This window comes from Haliotis rufescens, unplaced genomic scaffold (genome assembly GCF_023055435.1).
Source record: "Haliotis rufescens isolate VD_foot unplaced genomic scaffold, xgHalRufe1.0.p SCAF_8, whole genome shotgun sequence".
Taxonomy (NCBI): Eukaryota; Metazoa; Mollusca; class Gastropoda; order Lepetellida; family Haliotidae; genus Haliotis; species Haliotis rufescens.
In genome coordinates this window covers 1,336,011-1,362,185 of record NW_025964372.1, presented here as the reverse complement: position 1 = coordinate 1,362,185, position 26,175 = coordinate 1,336,011, and the positions used below count along the sequence as shown (strand labels likewise).

The window sequence follows — 26,175 nt, the reverse complement described above, 5'->3', positions numbered from 1 at the left end:
TATATGCAAATTGTAATATTCATAAAGTAATATCAGTTAACAATGAGTAATTGGATGTTTTAACGCCACATTCAGTACTGTTCCAAATTTATGACGTTTGCCTGTAATTTATCGAATCTGGACTAAACAAACCAGTGACTGAACGCATGAGCACCGGTCGGGACAGCAACGTGATATTTTGTTCTTCAGTCTTTTGCGGCAGCGCGCTGGATTTCCTGAAACTGTTGCAGAACGCCATGGTTGTTTTCAAACATTAAACTCTTTGTGGAATTGAATTCGAATCTCTTGATGGTGGCCCATTCGTCGAAGCCACCTTCATTCGCTGTGCAGAGTTGTGTCCCTTGCGGACAACAGAAACCTATGGTCGTAGGTTGGAATACCGGTTCGTCCGGATTATGTTTCAAGTCTTGGAAGTACCATAACCGTTCATCAAAGTGGTAAACGTCTGTGACATGCACTCATTAGGGCTTTCCACCTACATTAAGCTGACACGCCGTGATATAACTGGAATACGAGTAGAACGGCATTTAACCCAACTCACTCCCCAAAACCTCCCTGCAAACGAGCGTCCTGGCTGCCCCGCATGACGTCATCTCAAGCGCGTTCACGTAAACTATCATGATCAGTCTCGGTTACTGTAAGGAGTGGAGTTGGCATTTAAGTGTGGATTATTTTTGGTTGATATAAACACTCCTATATAGAATCACAACTTAATTATGTTGTATTACCGGCGTTACTGGTTCACTATGAAGCCCCGAATCTGTATGACCAACACAATGCGGCTTGACATGTTAATGACAGGACCGTGTTTGGTTTGGTCAGATCGTGCTGATAACAAGTATATATTAGATCCATGCGTCTTGTCGATATCCCAGTGTGACATAAAACACCGATCGAGCAACATGTAGTGGAATGTGCATCTTCCCGAGTCAAGTGAGTAAACTGACTTTAAAAGTCTAGTTTCCACCCTTGCCGAACTGGGCTGGAATTCCTGGGCTCTATCGTAGCGCAACCAGTGGCTATTACGAGCTATGTCCCTTCTAAGCCTCTCCTTTAGACCAATCAGATTCCACCTCTCGTATCACTTACATTTGCTTGAAACAAAACGGTGGCGCCCAGTCAAGACGATCTGATCGATAATCAAGGTCTATGTTGTGATAAAACGGGTCTTACATCGCGCAATGCGTGAGCGCCTTGATTAAAAACATGAAAAGATTTGGAAAATATCTGTTGACAACGAGTTAGCGGTGCACATGCTTTGCAAATCCTGCAATCGACGGAAATCTGCATCACAGTTCACGAACCGGCTTTCGATTTGGTTGCATGCTTTTGATTGGACTATGCATAGACTCGTTAGTCCAGCCAAAATGTAACTCCATAATACCAGCCTAGTTCGGCAAGGGTGGAAACTGAACTTTTATAGTCCGTTAACTCTCTTGCCTCGGGAAGATGTGGAATGTGTGCTGTTTGAGACATAGGCTTCTGTTTCAACAAATGTCCCTTCTTTCACGGGTCATGACTAACACTACACTAAAGCCTTGATTAACCCATGCACGATAACCCATATATCATATCTCAGTATCTCAAAATAAAAAAAATAAAAAACACTGGTCATATTCGCCATCATATCGAAAACATACCCCCGAGAACGCATAATTTCCAGTATTGTTATAGCCATGTGTGCTCCTGTTTGTTAAACATATTATCCTATCTGGTAATTCGTCTCTGAAAAGACGCCTGGGCATGTATTTTGCATGATCACATGTGTCAAATATCAAAGCAGCTGTACATCAGCCACCGATTGCCGTGAGTCTGATGGGAGAGTTGCCCCAGCAATCACACTGATCAAGTTACACAGCATGTCCACTTCATCGCGATCACCCCAGCATCTCAGAAAGCCATTACTCAAATCCTGGTCTGTCTGCATAGCCAAGTTGCCACAGACGGCGTTTCGCACGAGCCATGGTTGTCAGTCTAGGTCAGACGACCTCAATCCACCCAGGTCATATGACCCGTGCTTCACCATAATGTCAACATGGAGGAAAAGACAATATGTTCGTGCCTGGGTTGAAGCAGGTTAAATTTGTTCAAGTGCTGACATGTTTCTTTTGAACGACCGAGAACCGAGGGTAAATGAGTAATCAAGCTAGAAATATTTATTTAAAAGTGTATCAGTGAGCGGAGGAGTTCTTTACAGTCATAATATTGGCAGCGGGTAGGCACGTAGTTAACGCCTTGACTCATGCGGTCGAAGTCAGAGAGTGAGTGAGTGAGTTTAACGTCACATCGGCAATATTTCAGCCATATCGTGACCCTATATAATAAGAGTAGGATCATGAACAAGATACAGAATTCAAAGTTAGTGGTCATATTAAGTGCGAAGCCTATTTCTGATTCGGGTAGCCTTGTGGTAAAAGCGTTCGCTCGTCACGCCGACGTGTGAAGCCCATTTCTGGCGTCCCCCACCGTGATATTGCTGGAATATTGCTAAAAGGGGCGTAAAACCAGACTCACTCACTCACTTGATATTCTGCTGTGATCAAGTTGTTAACATGTTAACGCAGAACTAACCTTACTGGTCATAACAGTGCAATAACAGCGACAAAAGCATTTCCATATTCATATAAATATATCTGCCCAAAACAGAGTCGACTGTACTATTCTGACTATATCATGAGCATGAGTTTATGAATCACTATCAAATAGTGATGACAGGTGTTCGCGAAAAGGTGAGCGTATCCTGCCCCACCGGTAACACCGGTCACAATGCACGAAATATAACATTGCCATCATCCTAAAATACGCCACATGCAAGTGCACATTGGATGAGATAACGTCATTAACTAGCCACACTGGACACCAATGGCAGAATTTCTGCCTCATATTATAACGTTGTGTCAAGACGTTTGTCTTCCCCTTAAATGATTTAATACTACCCCTGTTATTCAGAGAAATGTGATACCAAATTAGGCATATCTTTATTAAAAACCCAGTGTTAGTATTTGGTTTGATCCAAGCCAGCAGATAATTTCCCAACATGCCCTGTGACCTTGACATTTCCAAATCAACTACACTTTACTTATTTCAGGATGTTTAAATGTCAGACATTCGTCCTGCCTTTGGTTTCTCTGTTACAGTGCAACCTCGTAAAAGTGCTGATGTATTAGATTCCAGTGTAAACTGAATTTACCAGACATGGATGACCTTTGGTATTGATTCGAGAGAACAAGCTAACGTTTAGAACTTATTGATTCTGGTCCAGACGAAACATTATGACCAACACATTGTGTTTTTCACACCGTAATTCTATTTTCTGCGGTGAATATCCATGTTAACAAACACCATGTGTGGCATCCGCGCCAAAACTCAAGGGTTGATCAAAAAGGTGAACAGGTGAAATGTGAAATACGAGTCCATACTATTTCCTCTTGCGAACACCTGGTGTTATGTTTTCATTAACATATAAGATATTTTATTTAATTCTAAAAACTAGGTGTGGCTTCTATTCAGGTGGAATAGAAACAATATGAGTACCCCTAAAGCCTATTTTAATTCCTGCTAAATTTTCTCGTTGTTATCTACAGTAAATTACGGTTATAACGAACACGCTTATAACGAACTGACGGATATAACGAACTTATTTTTTAGTCCCGACCATTTCTTGTATATATGCTGTTTATACGCTTATAACGAACTACGGTTATTACGAACTAAAATTAGTGGTCCCTTTGAGTTCGTTATAACCGTAGTTTACTGTAGAACTATATTTTGTTACAGATGAGGTAATGTGGCAGAATACGACCACGCCATACACAATTTATCTGGAAAAGTTTGGTTAACATATCTCCAAAAAACATTTAAGTGCATCTTAATGCATCTTCGTGAATCATTATCACGATGGAAAAGGTAATCTTCAAAATGTACCTCTAACATTAGTTTTAATGCTATCAGTTTCACGCCGCTCCTTTCACATCCGCTGGTATCAGAGGTTTTAACTGTGATGTCAGGAATGATGGCTGCTACGCATGTAACGAGATCTGGTAAGACCGGTGCCAGCGGTGGAAGCTTATGGAACATTATTCATGAAGTCATGGCATCAAAGTCACCATCTTGCCGGATGAAATGGCCTCGGATTAAGCCATGATCAATAACCTCTCTGCTGAACAAGGAAAAAAATAACATTGACAGGCACGAAGCCAAGTGACTGAACTAAAGTGTGTATGTGACAAAGTAGGTTTGGTTGTATAGAGCATCAGCCTTGCAATAGTATTTGGATTTGGAGACACTATCCATATGTCAGTTAGCGGACAGAAGAGGTCAATGTTTAGATTATCTTCAAGGTTGCTGAAATGATTAAGCTGTCTGTGGGATGCTTGTCTTAACTAGCTTGGGCAGGTACTGACAGTGAGTAAAGGTTAAAGACGATTTCAGCAATATTACAGTAATATCACGGCGGGGGAAACCAGAAATGGGATTTAGACATAGTAAAAATGTGGGAAGTCATCGGCGTGACGAGCAAAAGCTTAACCACATGCCACCACCACCACCACCACCACCCCCCCCCCCCCCCCCCCCCCACCACCCCCCCCCCCCCCCACCCCCCCCCCCCCCCCCCCCCCAGGGAGACGTTTAGGATAAGACAATACCGATCAGGATTCGGCATCACAAATCACTTTGATGCAGTACACATTGACGTGCATTAACCACATAATTGATGTGTAGTAAATTTGCAAGGGTCTTTACGTAAACTGGCATTTCATTATCGGTGCTGAAACCTCAAAGGGAGTAGGTGCTCTGTAGATGAGGCGAAGGTGGGCACTTATTGGTAAGCCGATAGCTTTCAGCACTGCATGATTTCTACCCTATTATACCTCCCAGGCATTGCACGTTGGCCGGTGATGTCGGAAATCTCCCGTACAAAGCAATGCATTATCGAGGTTCCAATGAAAGGGTCATCACGCCAAATAGCTATAACTCATTTGCACGAACCAGAGCAGCATACAGTTACTGCCAACATCTGACAGCAATTTCCACAAACAGGGACATTGCCTGAGGACTGGTGGTCACCAATAGACGTGGTCAGTTTCACGTGGACACAACGCCATACTCGGTCCTGATCGATCAATCGATACGTTCAATACAGATAGGAATGAAAATACATCGATCTAATGAAATGATATGAGACTCTGACATTAGTGGAAAGGCAATCTGTTGGAATCAGGAAGTCATTTAAGTAGTGATAGTCGTCCATCGAGAAGTGAGAGATATATTTGTCGGACGCAAATGTTGACCATTGGCTCAGAGGGGCAACGTTCCGAGTCATCAGTACAAAATACTCTTTACATTTTGATTGGGATTTCCTATCGCTAGATGTCTACTTGAACCGCACTCGTGTAGCTGGTGCTTGTGTCAATAGTGTGTGGTTTGCTCAAGGCTCAAGTTCAAGCGACGGAGTGAGTGAGTGAGTGAGTTTGGTTGAGCACTGCTTTGAACGCCGTTTCACTTGTATTAGTGGTAGGAAAGCCAAAACATAACGCGGGCAAGAGAGGTGTGGCACTTCGGTGAAACCCATAAACATGGGGATGGTACTAACACCAGAGGAGCCTGAAACCAGAATCTGAAATTCATACCCACGAATAATTGATTCCTTTACGTTAAAGAACAATCTCCCCCTCGTGCCTCATCAGCTGATAGAGAGAAAGGATACACTGCCTTACAAGAGATGGGGTTATCCCTTCAAGGTAGACAGAGGTTCCAAATGGGAAAGATTCTAGGCTGCTGAGGACGATCGACTCAGTGTCAGGCCATATTTCACATACGGCAGTTTTACTGCTTGTTTTTTTTTATTATTCTGGATAAAATCTATCTTTACTGCAACATCAAAAGTGATCTTCATCATCGTCATGAGACATCAGACATATATTAAGGGCAAAACCACCTCGTGGGTATTCCGGATCAGAACTAGTCACCATCAAACCATGCATGTCGTAAGAAGCGTCTGAATGGATCGGGTGTTCAGGGTGGCCAGGCGTCTACCCGACAACGTGGAACATTGACCGATATCACTCACCCGTTTGTCTCATCCCGAATCCATTATTTAAGGCTACCGTTATATAAGCTGATATACTGAGTGTGGCGCTAAAAGGCAAACAAACAAACAAACACACAAACACAGGAATAACAATGTCCCCGTGTACGTCATGGTATGCAACACCTGCTGTAGACCCAGATGGTAGATCTTCAGTACACTATAATCACATACACAGTCTTCTAAATTTCTCCCTTAATCTGCAACCACCCAATTCGCGAGTTCGATTTTAACGGACCACCAAACAGATTATACAGCAAAGGAATTCGAGACGTATAATTTTCTGGATAAAAGGTAATTGTGTCTCTTTCCTTATTCCCAAACGCATACTCAAAGGTATCGTCTGTTCCTGCATCGTATCGTCTACTTCCGTTCACCATCCTTTCGCCGATTGCGTTCGGTTGTACATCTAACCACGGACACATCCTAGTCCTTGGAGAATCACTAATACCTATTTGGATTCGATAGAAGATGTGATTAACAATCTCGCTGGATGCACTGACGTTTGCGGGGGTTGAGTGTTCAAACTGGATGAATGTCATTGAACTCAAATGATGTCCTTCAGAATAAACATCCATTAAGGCAAAAAGTCATTATCGGGTACGGTCGGGACGGACATCATCAGCTTCATCGTCAAATAAAACTCCAACCAGAACCTTTCAGATTTTCATCGACAACTTTAGCAATCAACGAGAAACGTGACACCATTAAAGTACTTCTCTCCGAGGTGACCTACTCAAATTAATTCCTTAATTCCAAACAGTCGACATTTCTAAATCTGACCCAATCACCCTTAATGGGGGTACCAGATTTCTGAATTACAACACTGACACAAATTCGTTCACAACCTGATTAGATTTGTAAATCAGAAACACGTTTGGGTGAATTTCAATTCCACATCCGAGATGGAGGAACGTGTGCCACTTAGCGCAATCAGGAAGTACGTGCATCACAGGGTTTCTGTTCCACATCACTCTCCCGCATTTGACTAAAATATGTGGTTAATAAGCAACCACCTTCCATAAATTATTAAAATTAATCGGTATCATTACATAACAAATCCATTATCCATCCGGTTTCTTATGCTCCTATCTACAGTACTGTAAAAGATAGAGTTCGATCACAACATCTTTCTGTAGTCATCATGGGAGCACCAAGCACAATGTATCTGCATCTCCTCGATCAGATCAATACTCTTTGGCACCGTTCCATCTCAAGGTATGGAACTTCAACTTCAAAATCGTTCAGAATTCTAATGTCCACGACACCATTCAATTACAAACACAGGTCAAGAATATTTTAGGATTTTGATCTGTTGAATAAGTCTTTGTCCATGATGAGAAAAAGATATGTAGAAAGGTCTTACATATTGAAGAAGTTACATGCAGATACACAACTTGGCGTCACTATGACAACCCAGCAGTGAATATAATGTCACTGCGCCACTATATAAAGGCTGCACGCAAGGATCCGCTCCCAACACCTACAGTTATAATGCTATTTTGATTACAATGTAACCAGCTACTGTTACACATGTTACAAATTACAGTCTCCGGTCTGTGCCTTCTCAACCTTAAGCCGTCTGCGATAGGAGTAACGATTAATCCTTATGTATGACAATAGCACTATCCAGGTTTGGGTCTGGAGGCAAGTTTAGTGTTTGCCAGAACATGGTCATCGCTATGTCCCTGTCACATACGACACATGGATGCGTAGACGTGAGTCACTACAGGTTATGGGAGCTGAAACCGGTAACGCTATTTTAAGAATTTGCAAGAAGGGCCTATTTACCTTAACATAAAAGCTCGGCAATGAACTTTCAGCTAATATTTGTTGTATTATTTTGTCAACAGTCTTATGCCTTCCGCAAACTTTCCAGCAAACAAGTGTTGAGTTTTTGCTTTTGTAACAACAACCAGCATTGTAATTAAATTTAAAACGTCCCCACCTTTAGAATGAAATACCGCTGGTTAAATAGCAGGTTACACAAAGCACACAGTGATTACCTGCAAAATGCTAATGTGTTGTGCGAGGCTTGTAGACGCAATGCGCAAAATCAATGTCACATGCAAATTTGCGTACCTCGTGATCATGTCTTTGTTATAAACGTTATATTGCTGATTGGACATGCAAATCACATTACTTTCAATAGCTCAAATGCTCCGGATGTCACTGACCTGTAATGCCATTAATGCTGCATATTTATTGTTTATAAGTAAGATATTTTGTAATCTAGTTTTCATGACGTCAGTTTGGTAACTAAATTAGTGGCAAGTTGCAACAGGTGTTAAAACTACAAATCGTAGGAGGATATTGATGAAGTGAAATAAAAATAAATGCGATTGATGTAACATTCTACACCCCCCCCCCCTCCCTCAACGCGCCCTCTCTCCCTCCCCCATCAGTTCAATAATTCCCTAATGACCTGTCGTCATAACCCATCAAAAGTTATTAATCAATACCCGTAACCATCAAAACTTTATTCATCTTATTATTATAATTCACACGCAAATATTCCACTCTGTGTCAGAATGTTTATACAAGGATCAGCTAAATCCTGTCAAATCTCGTCTGAATGGGTACAAGTACTTCCCCATAAATTTACATATGTTGCCGCGACCATTGTTCGCGTAAACACACCTGTGAATGCATCGTTGAGCGGCTATGGGTCACATAGAGGTATGGGCATACAGCCACACGGGGCCTATGGTCGGCGTGTGAAAGACACGTTGAGTTACTTGAACATATTGAGCAGAACATAAAGAAGCGATATGACCTAGATAGACGCTATCGTATGAGCCAGGTTACACACACCTTGCCTTAGGCTCTCTACCAGGCACATCATAAATGTTACACTCTTGCTTGAAACGCTAGCCGTGTAGACGTGGTCATGTAAGTTATCAAGACTCGAGTATGCATGACGATACTTAATATGCATGCTATCAAATGCATGGATGCGTTTGTAGTTCGCTGTTTATGCATCCCCATGTGTGAGCATGAGTGGAATTTATCTTATCTTAATAATATTTTGTTCTGGGCAGAGTGTGGAGAGTGAAGAGACGTACTCCCTGTTGCATGCAACAGATGGGATCCGATACAGTGTTAGACAAGGCTGACTTGTGATAACAGCACTGAACAATATTTAACGCATTTAAGAATTGATTTAATTTTGACAAATTTTGTTGAAGAGAAGTTTCTTAATCTGGAAATGTCTGTTGCGAACATGGCTGCTTTCGTTACTTTTTCCAGACATGCTTTTTAATTATTCATCCGGACCATTGTAATATTGCATGTATTATGTGAGAATTGGTAATGCGTTCGTGATGAGGATGCGTCATACCTAGGAATGCATTTCATATTTACTAAGGTACAGCTCTGACGTTGTGCATCATCCATTGACATTCTTTGTTCCCTGGTGTATATCAACATATCTACATTTCACAGCAGTGTGAAGGCTGAAGGAACAGCTTGGTAGACACATGTGTGATGTAACAATCAAAGAATTATAAATAACTTCACATTATTTCCTCATAACATCATCATAATAAATACACCACCTGGTAATCAGAATTCATTGAATACCTGTGCATGTACAGCTACAGTTGAATTCAGGGCTGTTAAACGTATGCAGAAAAGTGGGCGTGGCTTTATAAGTCTCTACAACTATACCACGTTGTGGCGAGGGCTTGTTCGGGCCGGCTTTGTCAATGAGTGGAGTTTACAATAGTTAATTGTAGTATGTGTGGGTGAGTGTGTGTGAGTGTGTGTGTGTGTGTGTGTGTGCACTCGCTGGGTTGTAAAAGAAGAGCAAATAAAACATGAGTACTTACTGTCGCTGGAGGTTGTCAAGTTGGTCTTGGAGGCTGCTGACACGAATCTCAAGTCGGGACTTCTCCTTGTTGGTGTCATCAATAAGTTTCCTAGCTTCATCCAACTCTGTTTCGTACATAAGCTTAATCTGATTGGTTTCCTTCCCCCACTTGGATCTGAGGGCTTCCAGCTCGTTGCCCAACTTTTTGTTCTGGGCCTCCAAGAAACGGACCTTTTCAATGTAACTTGCAAACCTTTCGTTCAGATCTTGCATATCCTTCTTTTCTCTCTGCCGGGTGGTTCGGACACTACCCACCCCGGTGGCAGAGATGGTGCCATAGGCGCCTGGGTTTGAAATGAGCCCCGCAGAAGACGACATCTCCACAGAACGACTGTAGCCAGTCTTAGGGGAAAGGACGGAAGAGAGAGAGGTACGGTTGATTCCTCCAGATCGTGGCCCGATGTTAGACTTATAGGATCTAGTGTAGCTCTCTGGACCATCATCGTATGATGAAGAAGAAGACGTAATGACAGTTCTCTTCTCTGTGATCTGCGACATTTTGAATTTCTGTCGTCTGCTCTTTTCCTTCGGCCCTGCTCACGCTCTGTCCGATTGCCCGCTGTGTGTCACTGTCGCAGCTCGAGTATACTGAGTGTGTCTGCCTGGCCTGCTATTTCACCTGAAGCAGCATAATGTATTATAGAGCAAAATCCCACCCGCGGAGGCTACGGGCCTGTTGATTGGTCGTCGCTATGTCACATGGTACCGGCTTCGCTCGGTCGCGTTTAGTGCAGGACACGAGGTCGGGAATTGACCTCGAGCTGTTTTCACCTTAAAAACTTCTATATATGGATGAAAGAAAATCTACAGCATATGTCTCTCCTGCCTTACCTGTTCTGCAGCCCCGAAAACCAGCCCTGCCACAGAAATCAAACACAGCCTAGTCAAACTGATCGCTAGCAGACGACATTTTGAACGAGCAGACGAGCAATGAAAGGGAAAGCCGAGTGCGTTTGTCAGACAATTCTGGACGGTTGTTAATCACTGGCTGCTTGGGAGGATCTGAGACCCGGAATCGTTAACATCCCCTTTCTCGAAAAATCGCTCTTTACTAGACGTAGCCGACATGTTAAGATAAACACTCTAACCCTCTGTTATTTTAGGACACTTTGTCCATCGTTTCAACACAATCAGTAAACAAAAACCTTCACGCACTAAATAACCATTTTGTCATTTATGACACAACCTGATAGGACAATAGCCCATGTAGTATTTAAACATACAAGAGTCAATACAACGTACAGCATTTCTAGATGTAGGAGTATCTCAAGGCCTTAATGCAGCAAACCCTCGAATGCACGGACCCTCTTTAGAGCGGAAACCCTATTTCCGGGCAATTTCTGTTGGGGCCGTGTATACATAATTTCGTTGATATTGATGCTTATTCTTGATTAGTGTATCCCGACGTGTTAATCCAGACGAAAAATATTTCTGTTTTTGCAAAACGAAACCTCGGTAAATCGTACTTTACTCACTCGATACATCGTTAAAGCCGACGTCACTATTTGTATCAACACAACAGGCTTAGATTTTCAAGTCTATGGTCCCGAGGAATTCGAGATTTTTGTTGTATTTGTTGATATATATCGATCAGTCAACATGAACAGCATATTTTGTTTCATCTCACAAATAAACAAATCAATTATGTAATACTATGTAAATATTATATGCACATAATGAAGATAAAAACGTGTTTGTAACCGAAGTATTTCGTTTAAGTAAATATTATTTGCACCAAATTGTTATTGTTTGCACAAAATGAAGAAGTTGTTTCCTGTTAGTAGCAATATTTCGTTTAAGTACAGCTGGGTCGGGTCAACGAATCAAATGACCTGCTACACTGAAGGATTTATTGGGTATGCAATAAAATGCTTTCAACGGGAATAATTGTGATGACGACATAATGTACGCCACGTGCTGCACGCTGTGAAAATAACGATTCTCTGATTGCATTTCCAGTTAAAAATCAACCCCGGGATATATTGATTGAATACTTGATACGTTTGCTGCTGATGCTTGCGATAGAGTTGGGAGTAATCAACGATATGACTTCAATGTGTAAGATGTACATTGCGTAATGTGAAACCCCCTTAATCCGAACTGTGACGTACATACTGAAATTGTCCTGATTAACATACGTCCAGATTAACGAATATCCTTAATGACTCGTGTCATTTTGTAAGCTTGAAAGACTTCACAAATATAATCGTAGGTTCGGATTAAAGAGGTCCGCATTAAGTTATATTGTAAATAATACCGACAAAATGCATGTCCATAATCAAACGAAATTAAAAGCAGAGTTAATTGTGCGATCTATACTTATATATTTATATACTATATGTGTTTATGAATCCCAATCAAATAGCGTTGATACTAGGTGTATGTTGTGTTGATTTATAATAATTAGAAATGTATTTGAATACAAAGTATTTAATTAGATTATACATGTATACATAAATAGATCATATATCACCAACGAATATAGCTCATTCAAATGTTACAAATCTCTTTCAATGTCAAACACCTCAGATCGTTTCTAAACCCTCTCGTTAGAGACCAACAACAAAGACGAGAATCCAATGAGCTGAACGAGTCCGAGCATTCATAGGTCTACTTGACCTGGGGCAACACAGATTATCTGCTCAAAATACGTCTTGAAGATTTGTTTACAAATTCCCAGCAATATTTCACGAATGAGTAGGACGACTGGTTAACTGATAAGGCCGCGACCTTGCTAATTGTGAGCCTTGAGTACAGGAGCGTGTTCTGACCCTAAATCCGCATAAATCAGTGAGATCCTATTTATTATGATGTAACTGGATAAGGGCTCGATTAGTCGATAAGCGTTTAAACGAATGGTTCGTTGGTGTCGAAGTTAGGACTTAAGACTCCGATTCATTTTCATCCTTTAGACGATGACCTCTGCATTTCACAGTGAGTGAGTGAGTGAGTATGGTTTTACGCCGCTTTTAGCAATATTCCTGCAATATCGCGGCGGGGGACACCAGAAATTGGCTTCACCCATTGTATCCATGTCGGGAATCGAACCCGGGTCTTCGGCGTGACGAGCGAACCCTTTTACCACTAGGCTACCCAACCGCTCCTGCATTTTACAGATCACAGTCTCTTTAACAGAACCTGTTTCAGTTTGTTCAGTTTGTTGTCAAGCATGAAAAATGTAAAAAAATGGTCCATTTTTTAGCATCATATTATGTTGTTTATCATAAATAACCAACGTCTGATCATCACCTTGACTCACATTTTTATTCATGAGATACGCTGGAGGTTGTAGGTTCCAATTGAACTTTATATTAACAATTGCTAGTGATAATGCAGAGTTGTGTCCCTTTGCTGTCAGGATCTGCTGTTTGTAGGGTTGGATCCATGGTCTGTCAGCACCTGCCCTGTTCGATGGCGGCAAACGTTTACGTCATGAGACTCCCTCCGACGTTTCAATTGAGTACGTTGGGTTTAACGCGCGTGTTGCAGTAGTTCCTATGTGTTGTTAGATTCTGTGAGGGGTAAACCCGAAGTGATAAAAGATTACATCTTCAGAATGAAAAACCAGGGGCGGTCGGGTAGCCTAGTGGTTAAAGCGTTCGCTCGTCACGCCGAAGACCCGGGTTCGATTCCCGACATGGGTACAATGTGTGAAGCCCATTTCTGGTGTCCCCCGCCGTGATATTGCTGGAATATTGCTAAAAGCGGCGTAAAACCATACTCAGTCAGTCAGAATGAAAAAACAAGAATCGTCAGCATGGCGAATCTCGAATTCGACTCAAGCGAGTTCTGCACAGCGAATTGCGCCGCCCGAGACAACAAAGCTAACATTATACTACCGCCACCTTGTGCGTTAAACAAAGCCTTACTTGCTGATTTGTTTTGAAAAGGGTTTAAAGTATCGATTTCCTGGATTGATCATTTCTGCTTGTGAGTTGATATGATACATGTGCGTCAATCATTTGTTTTTCATGGAACATAATAGTCCATTCAGACCTCAAAATAGCATTTATATTTGGCTGAACGAGACAAAAAACTAGATTTAGGAATCAATATCAGGATATTTGCAAGTTTTCATGAATCCCAAATGTGAAACAAACATTTTTTTTCAGTTTCATAATTATCGTATTTTCCTTTTGTGTTAGCAAGTGCAAAATGTTTGTGCATTTATTCAATATGAAAACTTACATATATCATGAACAACATTGACGTCAACGATGGATGAGAAACACAATTTAGTTTTCTGCTGTTATTGAATAGGATTTAACACTTTGTTTCATGGTATTCGAAGCAGAAAGTCACAGCTAAAATATGTTTTCTTAAAACATTTGCAAACTGTGGTATTCAGAAAAGTGGTATTGATAAGTGTTCATCATATCTTCGGTGTGATTTCTACTGAACAGAAACTGCGGTTGTCAAGGAAACATCTGTTGTTTGATGACGTCATTGTATAGTGACGTCATTCTGTCCTAGTTAAAAACACATACAAAGAAAAGGTTACGGAAAAAGACCGATAACTTTGAATCATATTTTATTATTCAAGTTATGTGTAAATATATATTGGTCTGTTTTATAACATCAGACTTGTAAGGTGGTTTTCAAGCTTTATTAACTCTCTCTGATCTCTTGTGGATTCAGAAGCAGACAATGAAATGATCCCCGGCAACCTAATGTACAGTAAATTACGTTTATAACGAACACGGTTATAACGAACTGACGGATGTAACGAAATGTGTTTTGATCCCGCCCCATTGCTGTATATTTGCAGTATATATGCTTATAACGAACTACGGTTAAAACGAACTAAAATAACAGGTGCCTTTGAGTTCGTTATAACCGTAGTTTACAGTATGTTGGTTGTAAGAGGCAATTAAAGGGATCGGGAGATCAGGCTCGGTGACTTGGTTGATTGCGTGTCATCGTACCCCGACGGGGGAATCGTTGCTCATAATATCAATCACTTGATTGTCCGAACCAAACTCGATTATTTAGAGGCCGGCGTGATATAAGGTAGGATATTGTGAATCTAGCTTAATACCGCTGGGGTATTGTTCAGTGCGGCGTTAAACAACAACAAACAAATGGTCATACTATCAACCACTAGTTGCCTGGTCCAGTCTTGACTATTTACGGGTTGCCATCCTACAGATGGAATATTACTGTCTGCGGAGTAAATCGATGTCATTTATTCAAGTTTCAATATAAATCCTGAATTATTGGTTGCTCATAACGCGGTTGTCCCTGAAACAAAGCGATTTTGTTTCAATTTCTATCATTCATATAATTACTAAGGTATTGACATGAAAAATATACTGCCAACATCCAATACATTTGTCCGCCCTAAAAGACAAAAAGGACCTTATCCAGACCATAAACTTACATATCAACCAACTGTTGAAGAAGAGGCAACGAGTGAGTGAGTGAGTTGGGTTTAACGCCGCTTTTAACAGTATTCCAGTTATTTCACGGCGTGTCAGTTTAATGTGGGAGGAAAGCCTGAAGTGAAGCAGGTCTCAGACCTTTACCACTTCGGTGAAACCCACGAGCACGGGAATGGTGCTGACAAACCTAGAAACATAATCGGGGCAAACCGGGATTCGAACCCACAATCATAGGTTTCTGGCGTGGCCAAGGGACGCAACTCTGCAGAGCGAATCGCGGCGCCTTAGACGACTGTGCCACCCGTGCCCCGGTTGTCCCTGAACATACGTGGACCTTAATGTTGTCATCGTGCACATTGTATTTATTCTTTTTATGAACACGCATGCTTAATTTTTTTTTTATTCTACCGACTATCCATTAAATAAATTGATAATGGTAATAGTTGATATTAATGTATTCTTAATGACTGATGTCAGTTATACGGCAATGAATTATAAACACGTTAACCACAGACCCGCTTTGTGCCGCCGGTGGGGCAGCATAACGCTCACATTTCACAAACACCTGGGATTATTCCCATTTAACAGAATCCGTAAACACGTGCTTATGAAATAGTCGGAACCATACAATGGACACTGAGATTTCTTATGATTATGGAAATGTTTTTGTCGCTTTTATTTATCATACACAATCAATCATTTAATGTGAAATTAATGTAAAGTGTTGAGCAGGGTTGGAGGCAAGTGCACTTCACTAGTCCCCGTTGTTCACTGGTTCGCCTTAATTCGCACGTTTTTCGCGTGCTGGTTCGGTTCACCGGCGTGGTATATATAAAAAGCCAACGACAGAAAATAACCAGTCTCGATTATCCGACGAAACAAATTCCATTAGGGTTAAAGGCATCATAGCAGTGAAAATTATGTTCATGGTCGGTGAAAATGAAAGTGTTTGAGAAAATGTTAAGCCTGTCATGCCCTACCCGCTACTCACATAATTTGCATATATAAGTAAGTGTTTTTTGCCGCAAGCCACACAGCAATACTCAAGCCATCTTAAACATCGTATACCTGCATCACTCCGGTCTCTTGGAGCCTTGATGTAACTGGAATACTCTTCACAGAGGTGTTAAACAAAACTACCCCGTGGTCAGAATGTTCTGACACGTCTGCTCAGTATGCTGTCAATGGACACGACTCTTACTTTTGATGACCGCCTCCGTGGTCTAGTGGTAGAGCGTTCGCCCGGAGAGCGGAAGGCCCGGGGTTCGATCCCGGGCCGCGTCATACAAAAAGACGTTAAAAGATTGTACTTGTTGTTACCCTGTCTGGCGCTCGGCATTAAGGGGCTAAAACAAGGACTGATCGGCTCGGAGTCAGTATACTGTGTCTGAGTGAGGTATTCATGTTAAACTGCGGCATGGTATCTCAGTGGGCTAGCACTATAAATCGGCATCAGTCCGGACTAGTACAAGCAGCCACACAAACACATACACGTACATGCACGTCGCTATATAAGTGCAGTAATCTTGGACGCGACGTTAAACCCCATTTCACCTCACCTCACCTTACTTTTGATAATTACAAGCAACCCTTGCAGGTCATCAAAGCTTCAAACTATATTTTGAAGGGTCTATCAATAATGTTTCATCGACAGCTTCCTAACTCCGGCATACCACACAACGGCGCCCTCACCCGTCGCCAAGCAATTCTTACCCTCACCAACGCCATTGATCAATACTGAATACACCTACTAAGTATTGATAGTTGTATTGTTTCCCTTTTTGATAGGCCTGCCATATGAGGATATGGACATGCAGATCGATGTTTTACTCTGACGCAGCATCCCAAATTGATTAGGTCTACAAAGAAGCGTTTTCAAAAGCATCCGAGTGATCACTTAAGCCCTTAATGTCACCATGACATATGTCAGCCATTAACGATAGGTGTGTGCACCCTTACAGTCTTACAAAGGATTTGTGCACGTGGACCGTTTTGGAACAGGTGTTTTATTGGTCGATCATTTGGATAATTTCCAAGGGTGCATATGCACTTATGTGGACACAACTTATATGTTTATAAGAAAGGATATTGAATAACTCGTACACTAGTTACAAACGATACACTATACATTCTACATACGCTTTAACCACTAGGCTACCCGACCGCTTCTGCATTTTACAGATCACAGTCTCTTTAACAGAACCTGTTTCAGTTTAATATGTTGTCAAGCATGAAAAATGTAAAAAAAATGGTCCATTTTTTAGCATCATATGACATGTATGTTGTTTATCATAAATAACCAATGTCTGATCATCACCTTGACTCAATTTTTATTCATGAGATACGCTGGAGGTTTTAGGTTCCAATTGAACTTTATATTAACAATTGCTAGTGATAATGCAGAGTTGTGTCCCTTTGCTGTCAGGATCTGCTGTTGTAGGTTTGGATCCATGGTCTGTCAGCACCTGCCCTGTTCGATGGCGGCAAACGTTTACGTCATGAGACTCCCTCCGATGTTACAATTGAGTACGTTGGGTTTAACGCGCTTGTGGCAGTAGTTCATATGTATCAAGTGTTGCTGGGGGCACGGGTGGCTCAGACGTCTAAGGCGCCGCGATTCGCTCTGCAGAGTTGCGTCCCTTGGCCACGCCAGAAACCTATGATTGTAGGTTCGAATCCCGTTTTGCCCCGATTATGTTTCTAGGTTTGTCAGCACCATACCCGTGCTCGTGGGTTTCACCGAAGTGGTAAACGTCTGAGACCTTCTTCATTTCAGGCTTTCCTCCCACATTAAACTGACACGCCGTGAAATAACTGGAATACTGTTAAAAGCGGCGTTAAACCCAACTCACTCACTCACTATCAAGTGTTGTTAGATTCTGTGAGAGGTAAACCCGAAGTGATAAAAGTTTACATCTTCAGAATGAAAAACCAGGGGCGGTCGGGTAGCCTTGTGGTTAAAGCCTTCGCTCGTCACGCCAAAGGACCGGGTTTGATTCCAAACATGGGTACAATGAGGGTAGTCTGTTTCGGGTGTCCCCGTCGTGATTACTAAAAGCGGTGTAAACTCTCTCACTCTCATAAGACCAATCGCTGTGATTTATGAGAGTTTGTAATTGATGTAGCATTTAATATAGTGTATGTTGTGTTTGTATGGTATTAAATGCCGGTTGATGAGCAAGTACGGGCCAGACAAGATGACCAGGGGATGCTATTTGTAGCAAAGTCCCACGCCGTCACGATGACACGTCCTTGGCCAGACCACGGAGCTTGATCACCCGGTCCAATGAACTCCACTCACAAGCAATAACGTGCTGGGACCTAGTCTGGTTAGTGCCCTCGTGTACTCATACCAGCTTTGGGGATAAATGGCGAAAATAAATGAAGGAAAATCGAATCCCATCGTGTCAAACTGTATGGACCAGATAAATAGTTCGAGTTATCCAGGTTCGACACATCCGACTCGATTTACTACCGTTGGACGAATGAGTCCTGCTTAGTGAACACAACATTGATGATAGCGCGTCCACTTTGGGTCAGAAGACCATTTTAAATATAAATTTAAAGTTCATGAATGATCCTTCTTATATACGAAATAACGTTCGGAGCACGGGTGCTCAGTCATATAAGGCGCTGGAATTCGATACGCAGAGTTGCGTCCCTTAGGCGCGACAGAATCCTTGGTTCGAATCCCGGATTCCGGCTTGTTATGAGCCTTTGCTTAACAGCACCAGAGTGCTCGAGAGTTTAGTGTAAACGCCTAAAACTTGCATCACTTCGGGGCTTCCTCCCACATAAAGCTCCCACGCTTGTGATATACATATGTACTGTTCACAGTGGCTTTCAAATAAGCTCTATCACTGGCCCATGAATCAAATATAGTTCATTTCACAAGTTTGCATATGTGCGGGCACAAAATCCATTGGAAACTGACAAATAATAAGTGACAATGTCGCTCTATCAACACACGATGACAGACCTCATTCGTCTTTCATGAACAAGCCCTCGCCTTTGATGGGAGGTATGGGATGGTCAAGGGACGTTTCAGCTGATGGACAAGTCTGTATCTCGGACAAATGACCATAGGGATGGTCAACGATGGCCTTGTAATTTCCAGTTATCAAACGAGCAGTGTCGTTGCAGGTAGACAGAGTGGGAATCTTGTGTCACACTGACATACCAGCTTGTGATGTTTGCAGTAACACTATTTCATGCAAAAATGACAACAATACCATTTTACTGACGAAAGTCTCACGCCTCCCCTTATATATATATATAGATGTCCTCGTCTCGATCATCCTACGAAACAAATTCTACCTGGTGTAAAAGGCAAAACAATCATATGAACAGATAACTGAAAATCAGTGATTACACCAGGTGTTCGCTACGGTGGCCCATAAGGGACATGGAGTCTGTTTATCCATATTTTGATATTTCACGTACTGTTATCGTAACCTTTTGCAAATTAACACGATTTGTCATTCAAATATGTGATAAATCATGTATAAAAACAACTGAAAACATGGAAAATGTACTTTCAAGTAGCTATTGAGTCGCTGAAATGTGAAGCGAAAATGTCAAAAACTAAAATGGAAATGTCAAAAACAAAAGCGAAAATGTCAAAAACTAAAATGAAAATACAGAAAACTATTTCTACCGCGGTAGAAATAGTTTTCACCGCGGTGGAAATAGTTTTCTGTATTTTCATTTTAGTTTTTGACATTTTCGCTTTTGTTTTTGACATTTCCATTTTAGTTTTTGACATTTTCGTTTTTGTTTTTTGACATTTTCATTTTAGTTTTTGACATTTTCGTTTCACTTTTCAGCTATTCAATATCTTCTTTACACATGATTTATCACATATTTGTAAGACAAAACGTGTTAATTTACAAAAGGTAACGATAAAAGTAAGTGAAATATTAAAATATGGAAAAACAGACTCCATGTCCCTTATGGGCCACCGTAGTTCGCGGAAAGGCTTAAGAACATTACAAAATCCATTCTGAAATAAATGTCCATTGATACAACATATTGATTGAGACGAATTACATGTAATCGATTTCACGTCAACAATCAACAGTTTCAGTAAAATAGCGGTAACTTAAACCCCATTACCTTGATACTTCCTTGAAGACGATCGAACTTAATTGTCTTGCCAGAATTCGGTATGTACTCGACTTGTAAAGTTAAACATTGTACAGTTAACTACAGTTATAACGAACACGCTTATAACGAACTGACCGATATAAAGAACTTATTTTTTAGTCCCGGCCATTTGATGTATATATGCTGTATATATGCTTATAACGAACTACGGTTATAACGAACTAAAATTAGTGGCCCCTTTGAGTTCGTTATAACCGGAGTTTACTGTATATGTACAGTCTAATTGTAATAATATTGATGTCTCTGATTATCTAGAACTACGGATTACTCGATTGGTATTCGACTGTCCCAGGTCTTCGGGTTAAAAAGGTTTCAGAAGAATCAGACAAGTATCTGCACTTATACTCAGCAGACGTAATGAACATATCGTTTTTGGTTTCAACAAAATCCGTAAATGTCCTATCGTGTCTATGAAATGTTTGGTCCATCACTTGATTGTCTGGTCAAAATTCGATTTTTTACATCCCGCAGTCGTATGGCAGAAATAATGCTGTGCGGCGTTAGGCAACAGACAAACATTTACCTTTTTATGTAAATTGTGCTATCGGTAGGGAAGGACGTGCTTGTCCTTTTCGCGAACAGTTTGAGTCATCGCTGATTTTCAGTGATCCATTCATATCAAGCTTAACCTCTAATTGCTGATTTTCAGTGATCCATTCATATCAAGCTTAACCTCTAATTGCTGATTTTCAGTTATCCATTCATATCAAGCTTAACCTCTAATTGCTGATTTTCAGTGATCCATTCATATCAAGCTTAACTTCTAATTGCTGATTTTCAGTGATCCAGTCATATCAAGTTTAACCTCTAATTGCTGATTTTCAGTGATCCATTCATATCAAGCTTAACCTCTAATTGCTGATTTCAGTGATCCATTCATATCAAGCTTAACCTCTAATTGCTGATTTTCAGTGATCCATTCATATCAAGCTTAACCTCTAATTGCTGATTTTCAGTGATCCATTTATATCAAGCTTAACCTCTAATTGCTGATTTTCAGTGATCCATTTATATACATTTTAAGCACTATTTAGTTTTTTACGCTCATTGGTGGATGATGGAGATTGATAATTCTCTCTGGCGTCGACATTTTCAATTCTCTAACTGTTTTATATTCTTGTTTTAGACTGTCTGTCATGGTGTTTCACATGATGAACGTGTGTGCCATGAAAGGCTTTGTTTAGGTCTAGATACAAGACCAGCTCCATTCATCATATGACTTGATTGTAGAGGCAACGTATCTCCTTGCAACGATCTGACCTCGTTACATAGTTTGTCCGATGATTCCTACAAAGTAGGTTACAGTAAGAGGGAATCCCTGTAACTATGTGTAAAGGATGGGTTGGGTCCCTTTCAGCTCACAGTCGCTATGTTACCAAACCTGTCTTCATCCCTGTTTGATGAGATGAGGGCCATAGCTTGGCTATATGGCGCTAGAAGTGGGTAAATAAACTGGTAGTGTTTGTCGTAACATGGCGCATAAATCCACAGTGTTGTCAGGGAGTGAATTTCTGTGTTGTTTGAATTCAGATACAATGTTCATGTCGATGGTATAACGAGGTAAGGGGCGGTGCGTTAGCCTAGTGGTGTAAGCGTTCGCTCGTCATGCCTAGGACCCGGGTTCGATTCCTCAAATGGGTACAATGCGTGAGGCCAATTTGTGCCCCCCCCCCACCCCCCCCCCACCACCACCACCACCCCCCCCCCCCCCCCCCCCCCCCACCCCCACACACACACACACACACGCACACACACACACACTACCCAACCGAGATATTGCTGGAATATTGCCAGAAGCGGCATAAAACCATACTCACTCATTCACTCACAGTAAAGAGGTAAGTACTACGAGGAAATACGGGTAACTTGTCCTCAGGGAATTACTTGTGTCAGTATCTTATATTTAGGAATTTGTGACATCATTACGAGAGAAGGTTGAGGTTTACATTATAAATAATTAAATGCTCACATATAATCTTTTCTCAGGAAAATGAGAGCATAAGTGTTTCGCCAATAATTTCATCTCAGTCAATGTAATGTTTGATCGACGTCACCTTGACGTCATGAAAAGGACATGACGTCATCTACAATTATTTTTGACATTGTTTCGGTGTTGCTAAAACAATTTCAAGTGTGCACACACCAAAAGCATCACCGGCCTGGTCATCACCATGGCAACTATCAGTGTTATGTCACAGGCAAACAATGTAATGTATTCAGACAACAAACAAACGCTTATTTTTTATGTGATGTGTGTCAGTGGCGGCTGCTGCCGGGAGATGAGACACGCTTATCCCGTGTCACCAATGATTTCCAGCGATCCATTGAAGTCAATTTACTATGTGACTTTCACCGCAATTTTGCATTTTACGCCTTATGGAATCTGTTTCGGCATATACTCGATGATACTGATACTGATGATATTGTGGCGTTGACGTCAAACACACAAGCACAAACAAACACACAAACACACACACACACAAACAAACAAACAAACACGCACACACAAACAAACAAACACACAAATACAAACAAACACACAAAACCACACACACACAAACATACACAATCACACACACAAACAAACAAACAAACACAGACAATCACAAACACACACACACAAACACACACAATCACACACAAACAAACAAACACACACATTCAAACATACACACACAAACACAAACAAACACACACACAAACACACACAAACAAACAAACACACAAATACAAACAAACACACACAAAACCACACACACACAAACATACACAATCACAGACACAAACACACACACAAACACACACAATCACAAACACACACACACAAACACACACAATCACACATACAAACAAACACACACAAACACACAAACACACAAATACAAACAAACACACAAAACCACACACACAAACATACACCATCACACACACAAACAAACAAACACACACACAAACACAATCACACACACAAACAAACAAACACACACACACACAAACACAAACAAACACACACATAAACACACACATACAAACACATACACCAGACACACAATCACACACACAAACAAACAAACAAACAAACAAACACACACACCCAAACACACACACACCTAAACACACACACACACACACACACACACACACACACACACACACACACACACACACACACACACACACACACGCACGCACGCACGCACGCACGCACGCGCACACACACACACACACACACACACACACACACTAACCAGTCCTATACAACATTGAAATGGGATTAAGATATGTATGTACATATCCTACACTATTAACCAGACAACTATCCCTGTATGTTTCGTATTCCCCTGACAACCAATAATTATCACGCTCAGTGCAGTATCGAGCGATCGGCGCACGTCCCCGAACGACTGCTGTTTTGTTGAGGGATTTAGTGCGTAATGTTAAATGACCCATGCAGTTGTATCACAAAGCAAATCAAGCTGTGTAGATTAACAGTTCTGTTAGAGTGACGTTGCAAGCTGCATCCATTCACGAGATATAGAGCGTTGGGTGTGTTTCCATATCATAAATATCATATAGTAGAAATAAAAATTGTATGCTGTGAACCTTCAACGAGTAGAATACATATTGGTATTAATGGAATATGAAATTTACGACACGGAAACACACGAGTGTAATATTCTTTACCATTATCATAATGTTTTTGAAAACAAACTGAAGTAATAAAACGTTATTTCGCTCAGTGACGTAACTTAAGACACTGCGCATGAATATGATGTTTGAGTAAACCGACCCATTTGTCAAATAGTGCAGTGGATTTGAAGTCATGTCTGTCGACAGAGTCACCCACACATCGGAGAAAACCCATCTCAAGTCACACGGTACGTTCGGGAACAGCTTGTTCGGAAAACAGGCATTGTATCGATGTGTTGAGCTGTAAATGAGTTCCCGTGCGTGACCTCATTTGCAAGTTTATCGGATTGGTTCAACGCTTCGATGACATTATTCAGTATATAATAAATAGATATATGCAGATCAGTTCCGGAGTGAGCTACTTTTATAGTTTATTCCGTAATGAGGCCACTGGCCCATTAAACTAGTATAAGTATATACTCACACACATACGGCAGGAAGCGCCACATGTTTGCCTCATGGTGTACAATAGTTGACAGTATTGCTACTTGAGATAATAAATGACATCTTTAAAATATATGTTCCGTTTCTTAAGTGCTAGAAAAGAATGGGTTTATCGTCTATGGTACAATGTTTCATTTAGATCCTCTTGTGTCAGATCTGAAGCCATCTCCTATCAAGTTATAAACATGTTATAACATGTTATATACAGGCTATATACAATTTATATGCAGGTTATATGCAGGTCCTAAACACAGGTTTACTATAGGTATGTAGTTTGTCTCCCCAAAAATAGAGAATATATTAAAAAGGAGTCCAACTCAAGTATAGAATGGTTTGGCAAGTCTAGGTTGCATAAACTCTGAAATTAAGGATTATTCTAGGCTCCATTTGGAGAGTATCTTACCCCACCGGTGGCACCCGTCACAAAATTACATCCTCGGTTCTATCTCAAACTCTGTGGACCGCCTCCGTGGTCTTGTGGTAGAGCGTCCGCCCGGAGAGCGGAAGGTCCGGGGTTCGATGCCGGGCCGCGTCATACAAAAAGACGTTAAAAGATTGTACTTGTTGTTACCCTGTCTGGCGCTCGGCATTAAGGGGCTAAAACAAGGACTGGTCGGCTCGTAGTCAGTATACCGTGTCTGAGTGGGGGGTATTCATGTTAAACTGCGGCATGGTATCTCAGTGAGCTAGCACTATAAATCGGCATCAGTCCGGACTAGTACAAGCAGCCACACACACACACATACACGTGCATGCGCGTCGCTATATAAGTGCAATAATCTTGGACGCGACGTTAAACCCAATTTCACCTCACCTCATCTCAAACTCTGTAAAATGGCGACACAAAGATGGAACTGCTGTAACATTGATCGACACGAAGTCATCCTCTTGTGGATCTTTTTTGTCATTTTGAATCTTTATGCACAGATCTATATGAAACAGATGAGGCGGTCTCACTCGTCTCCTTTATTTCAGTTCGGATTGGTAAATCAGAGGACGGGAATTGGCAATTTGGCCATTATTGAACGATATCAGATCATCGCTATACCTCAAGCTTGTGTCAAACTTCTTGACTAAATTCCTTTGTTTTATTTTGCCAATCTGCGAAGGAATTCTGACCCGTATGCATAACCGATCAGCAAGGAGGGGAGCACAGTTGGCGCCCATGGGGATACCGACTTCTTGATTCAATGTTCAGTCCCCCAATGTCACATAGATGAATTTCATGGGAAGTCCAGCATTTCACGGATTGTTTTCTCAGTTAACTTCAGATGACATAACTCACATCTAGTGATACAAAAATATCGATTTACGCGTTTTTTTCATTTGTGTTTGTGACGGGTGCCACCTTTTGGGCAGGATACTCTCATCTTTTCGCGAACACCCGGTATCATCAATATTTGATAGTGATTCATAAACACATGCTTATGATATGGTCGGAATCGTACCATCGACTCAGCGTTAAGCAGAGATTTCTTTTGGCTATGGAAAGGGTTTTGCGCTTTATTGTCTTTGAAACAAAATATTTCTCAGGA

The 26,175-nt window shown here is 41.3% G+C and overlaps 1 protein-coding gene across 4 annotated transcripts in view; it reads right to left on the bottom strand.

The window, feature by feature from the left end:
* The window catches only part of LOC124121291 (70 kDa neurofilament protein-like), a 45,429-nt gene extending 34,837 nt beyond the window's left edge, over positions 1-10,592 (bottom strand). For 3 of the 4 annotated variants that reach the window (XM_046484271.2, XM_046484269.2, XM_046484272.2), the window contains exon 1: positions 9,919-10,592. In XM_046484271.2, the coding sequence (XP_046340227.1) occupies positions 9,919-10,457 (539 nt within the window). In that variant the 5' untranslated portion in view covers positions 10,458-10,592. The remainder of the gene's footprint in view (positions 1-9,918) is intronic. The other variant, XM_046484270.2, reaches the window with a different exon arrangement.
* Positions 10,593-26,175: the final 15,583 nt, after the last annotated feature.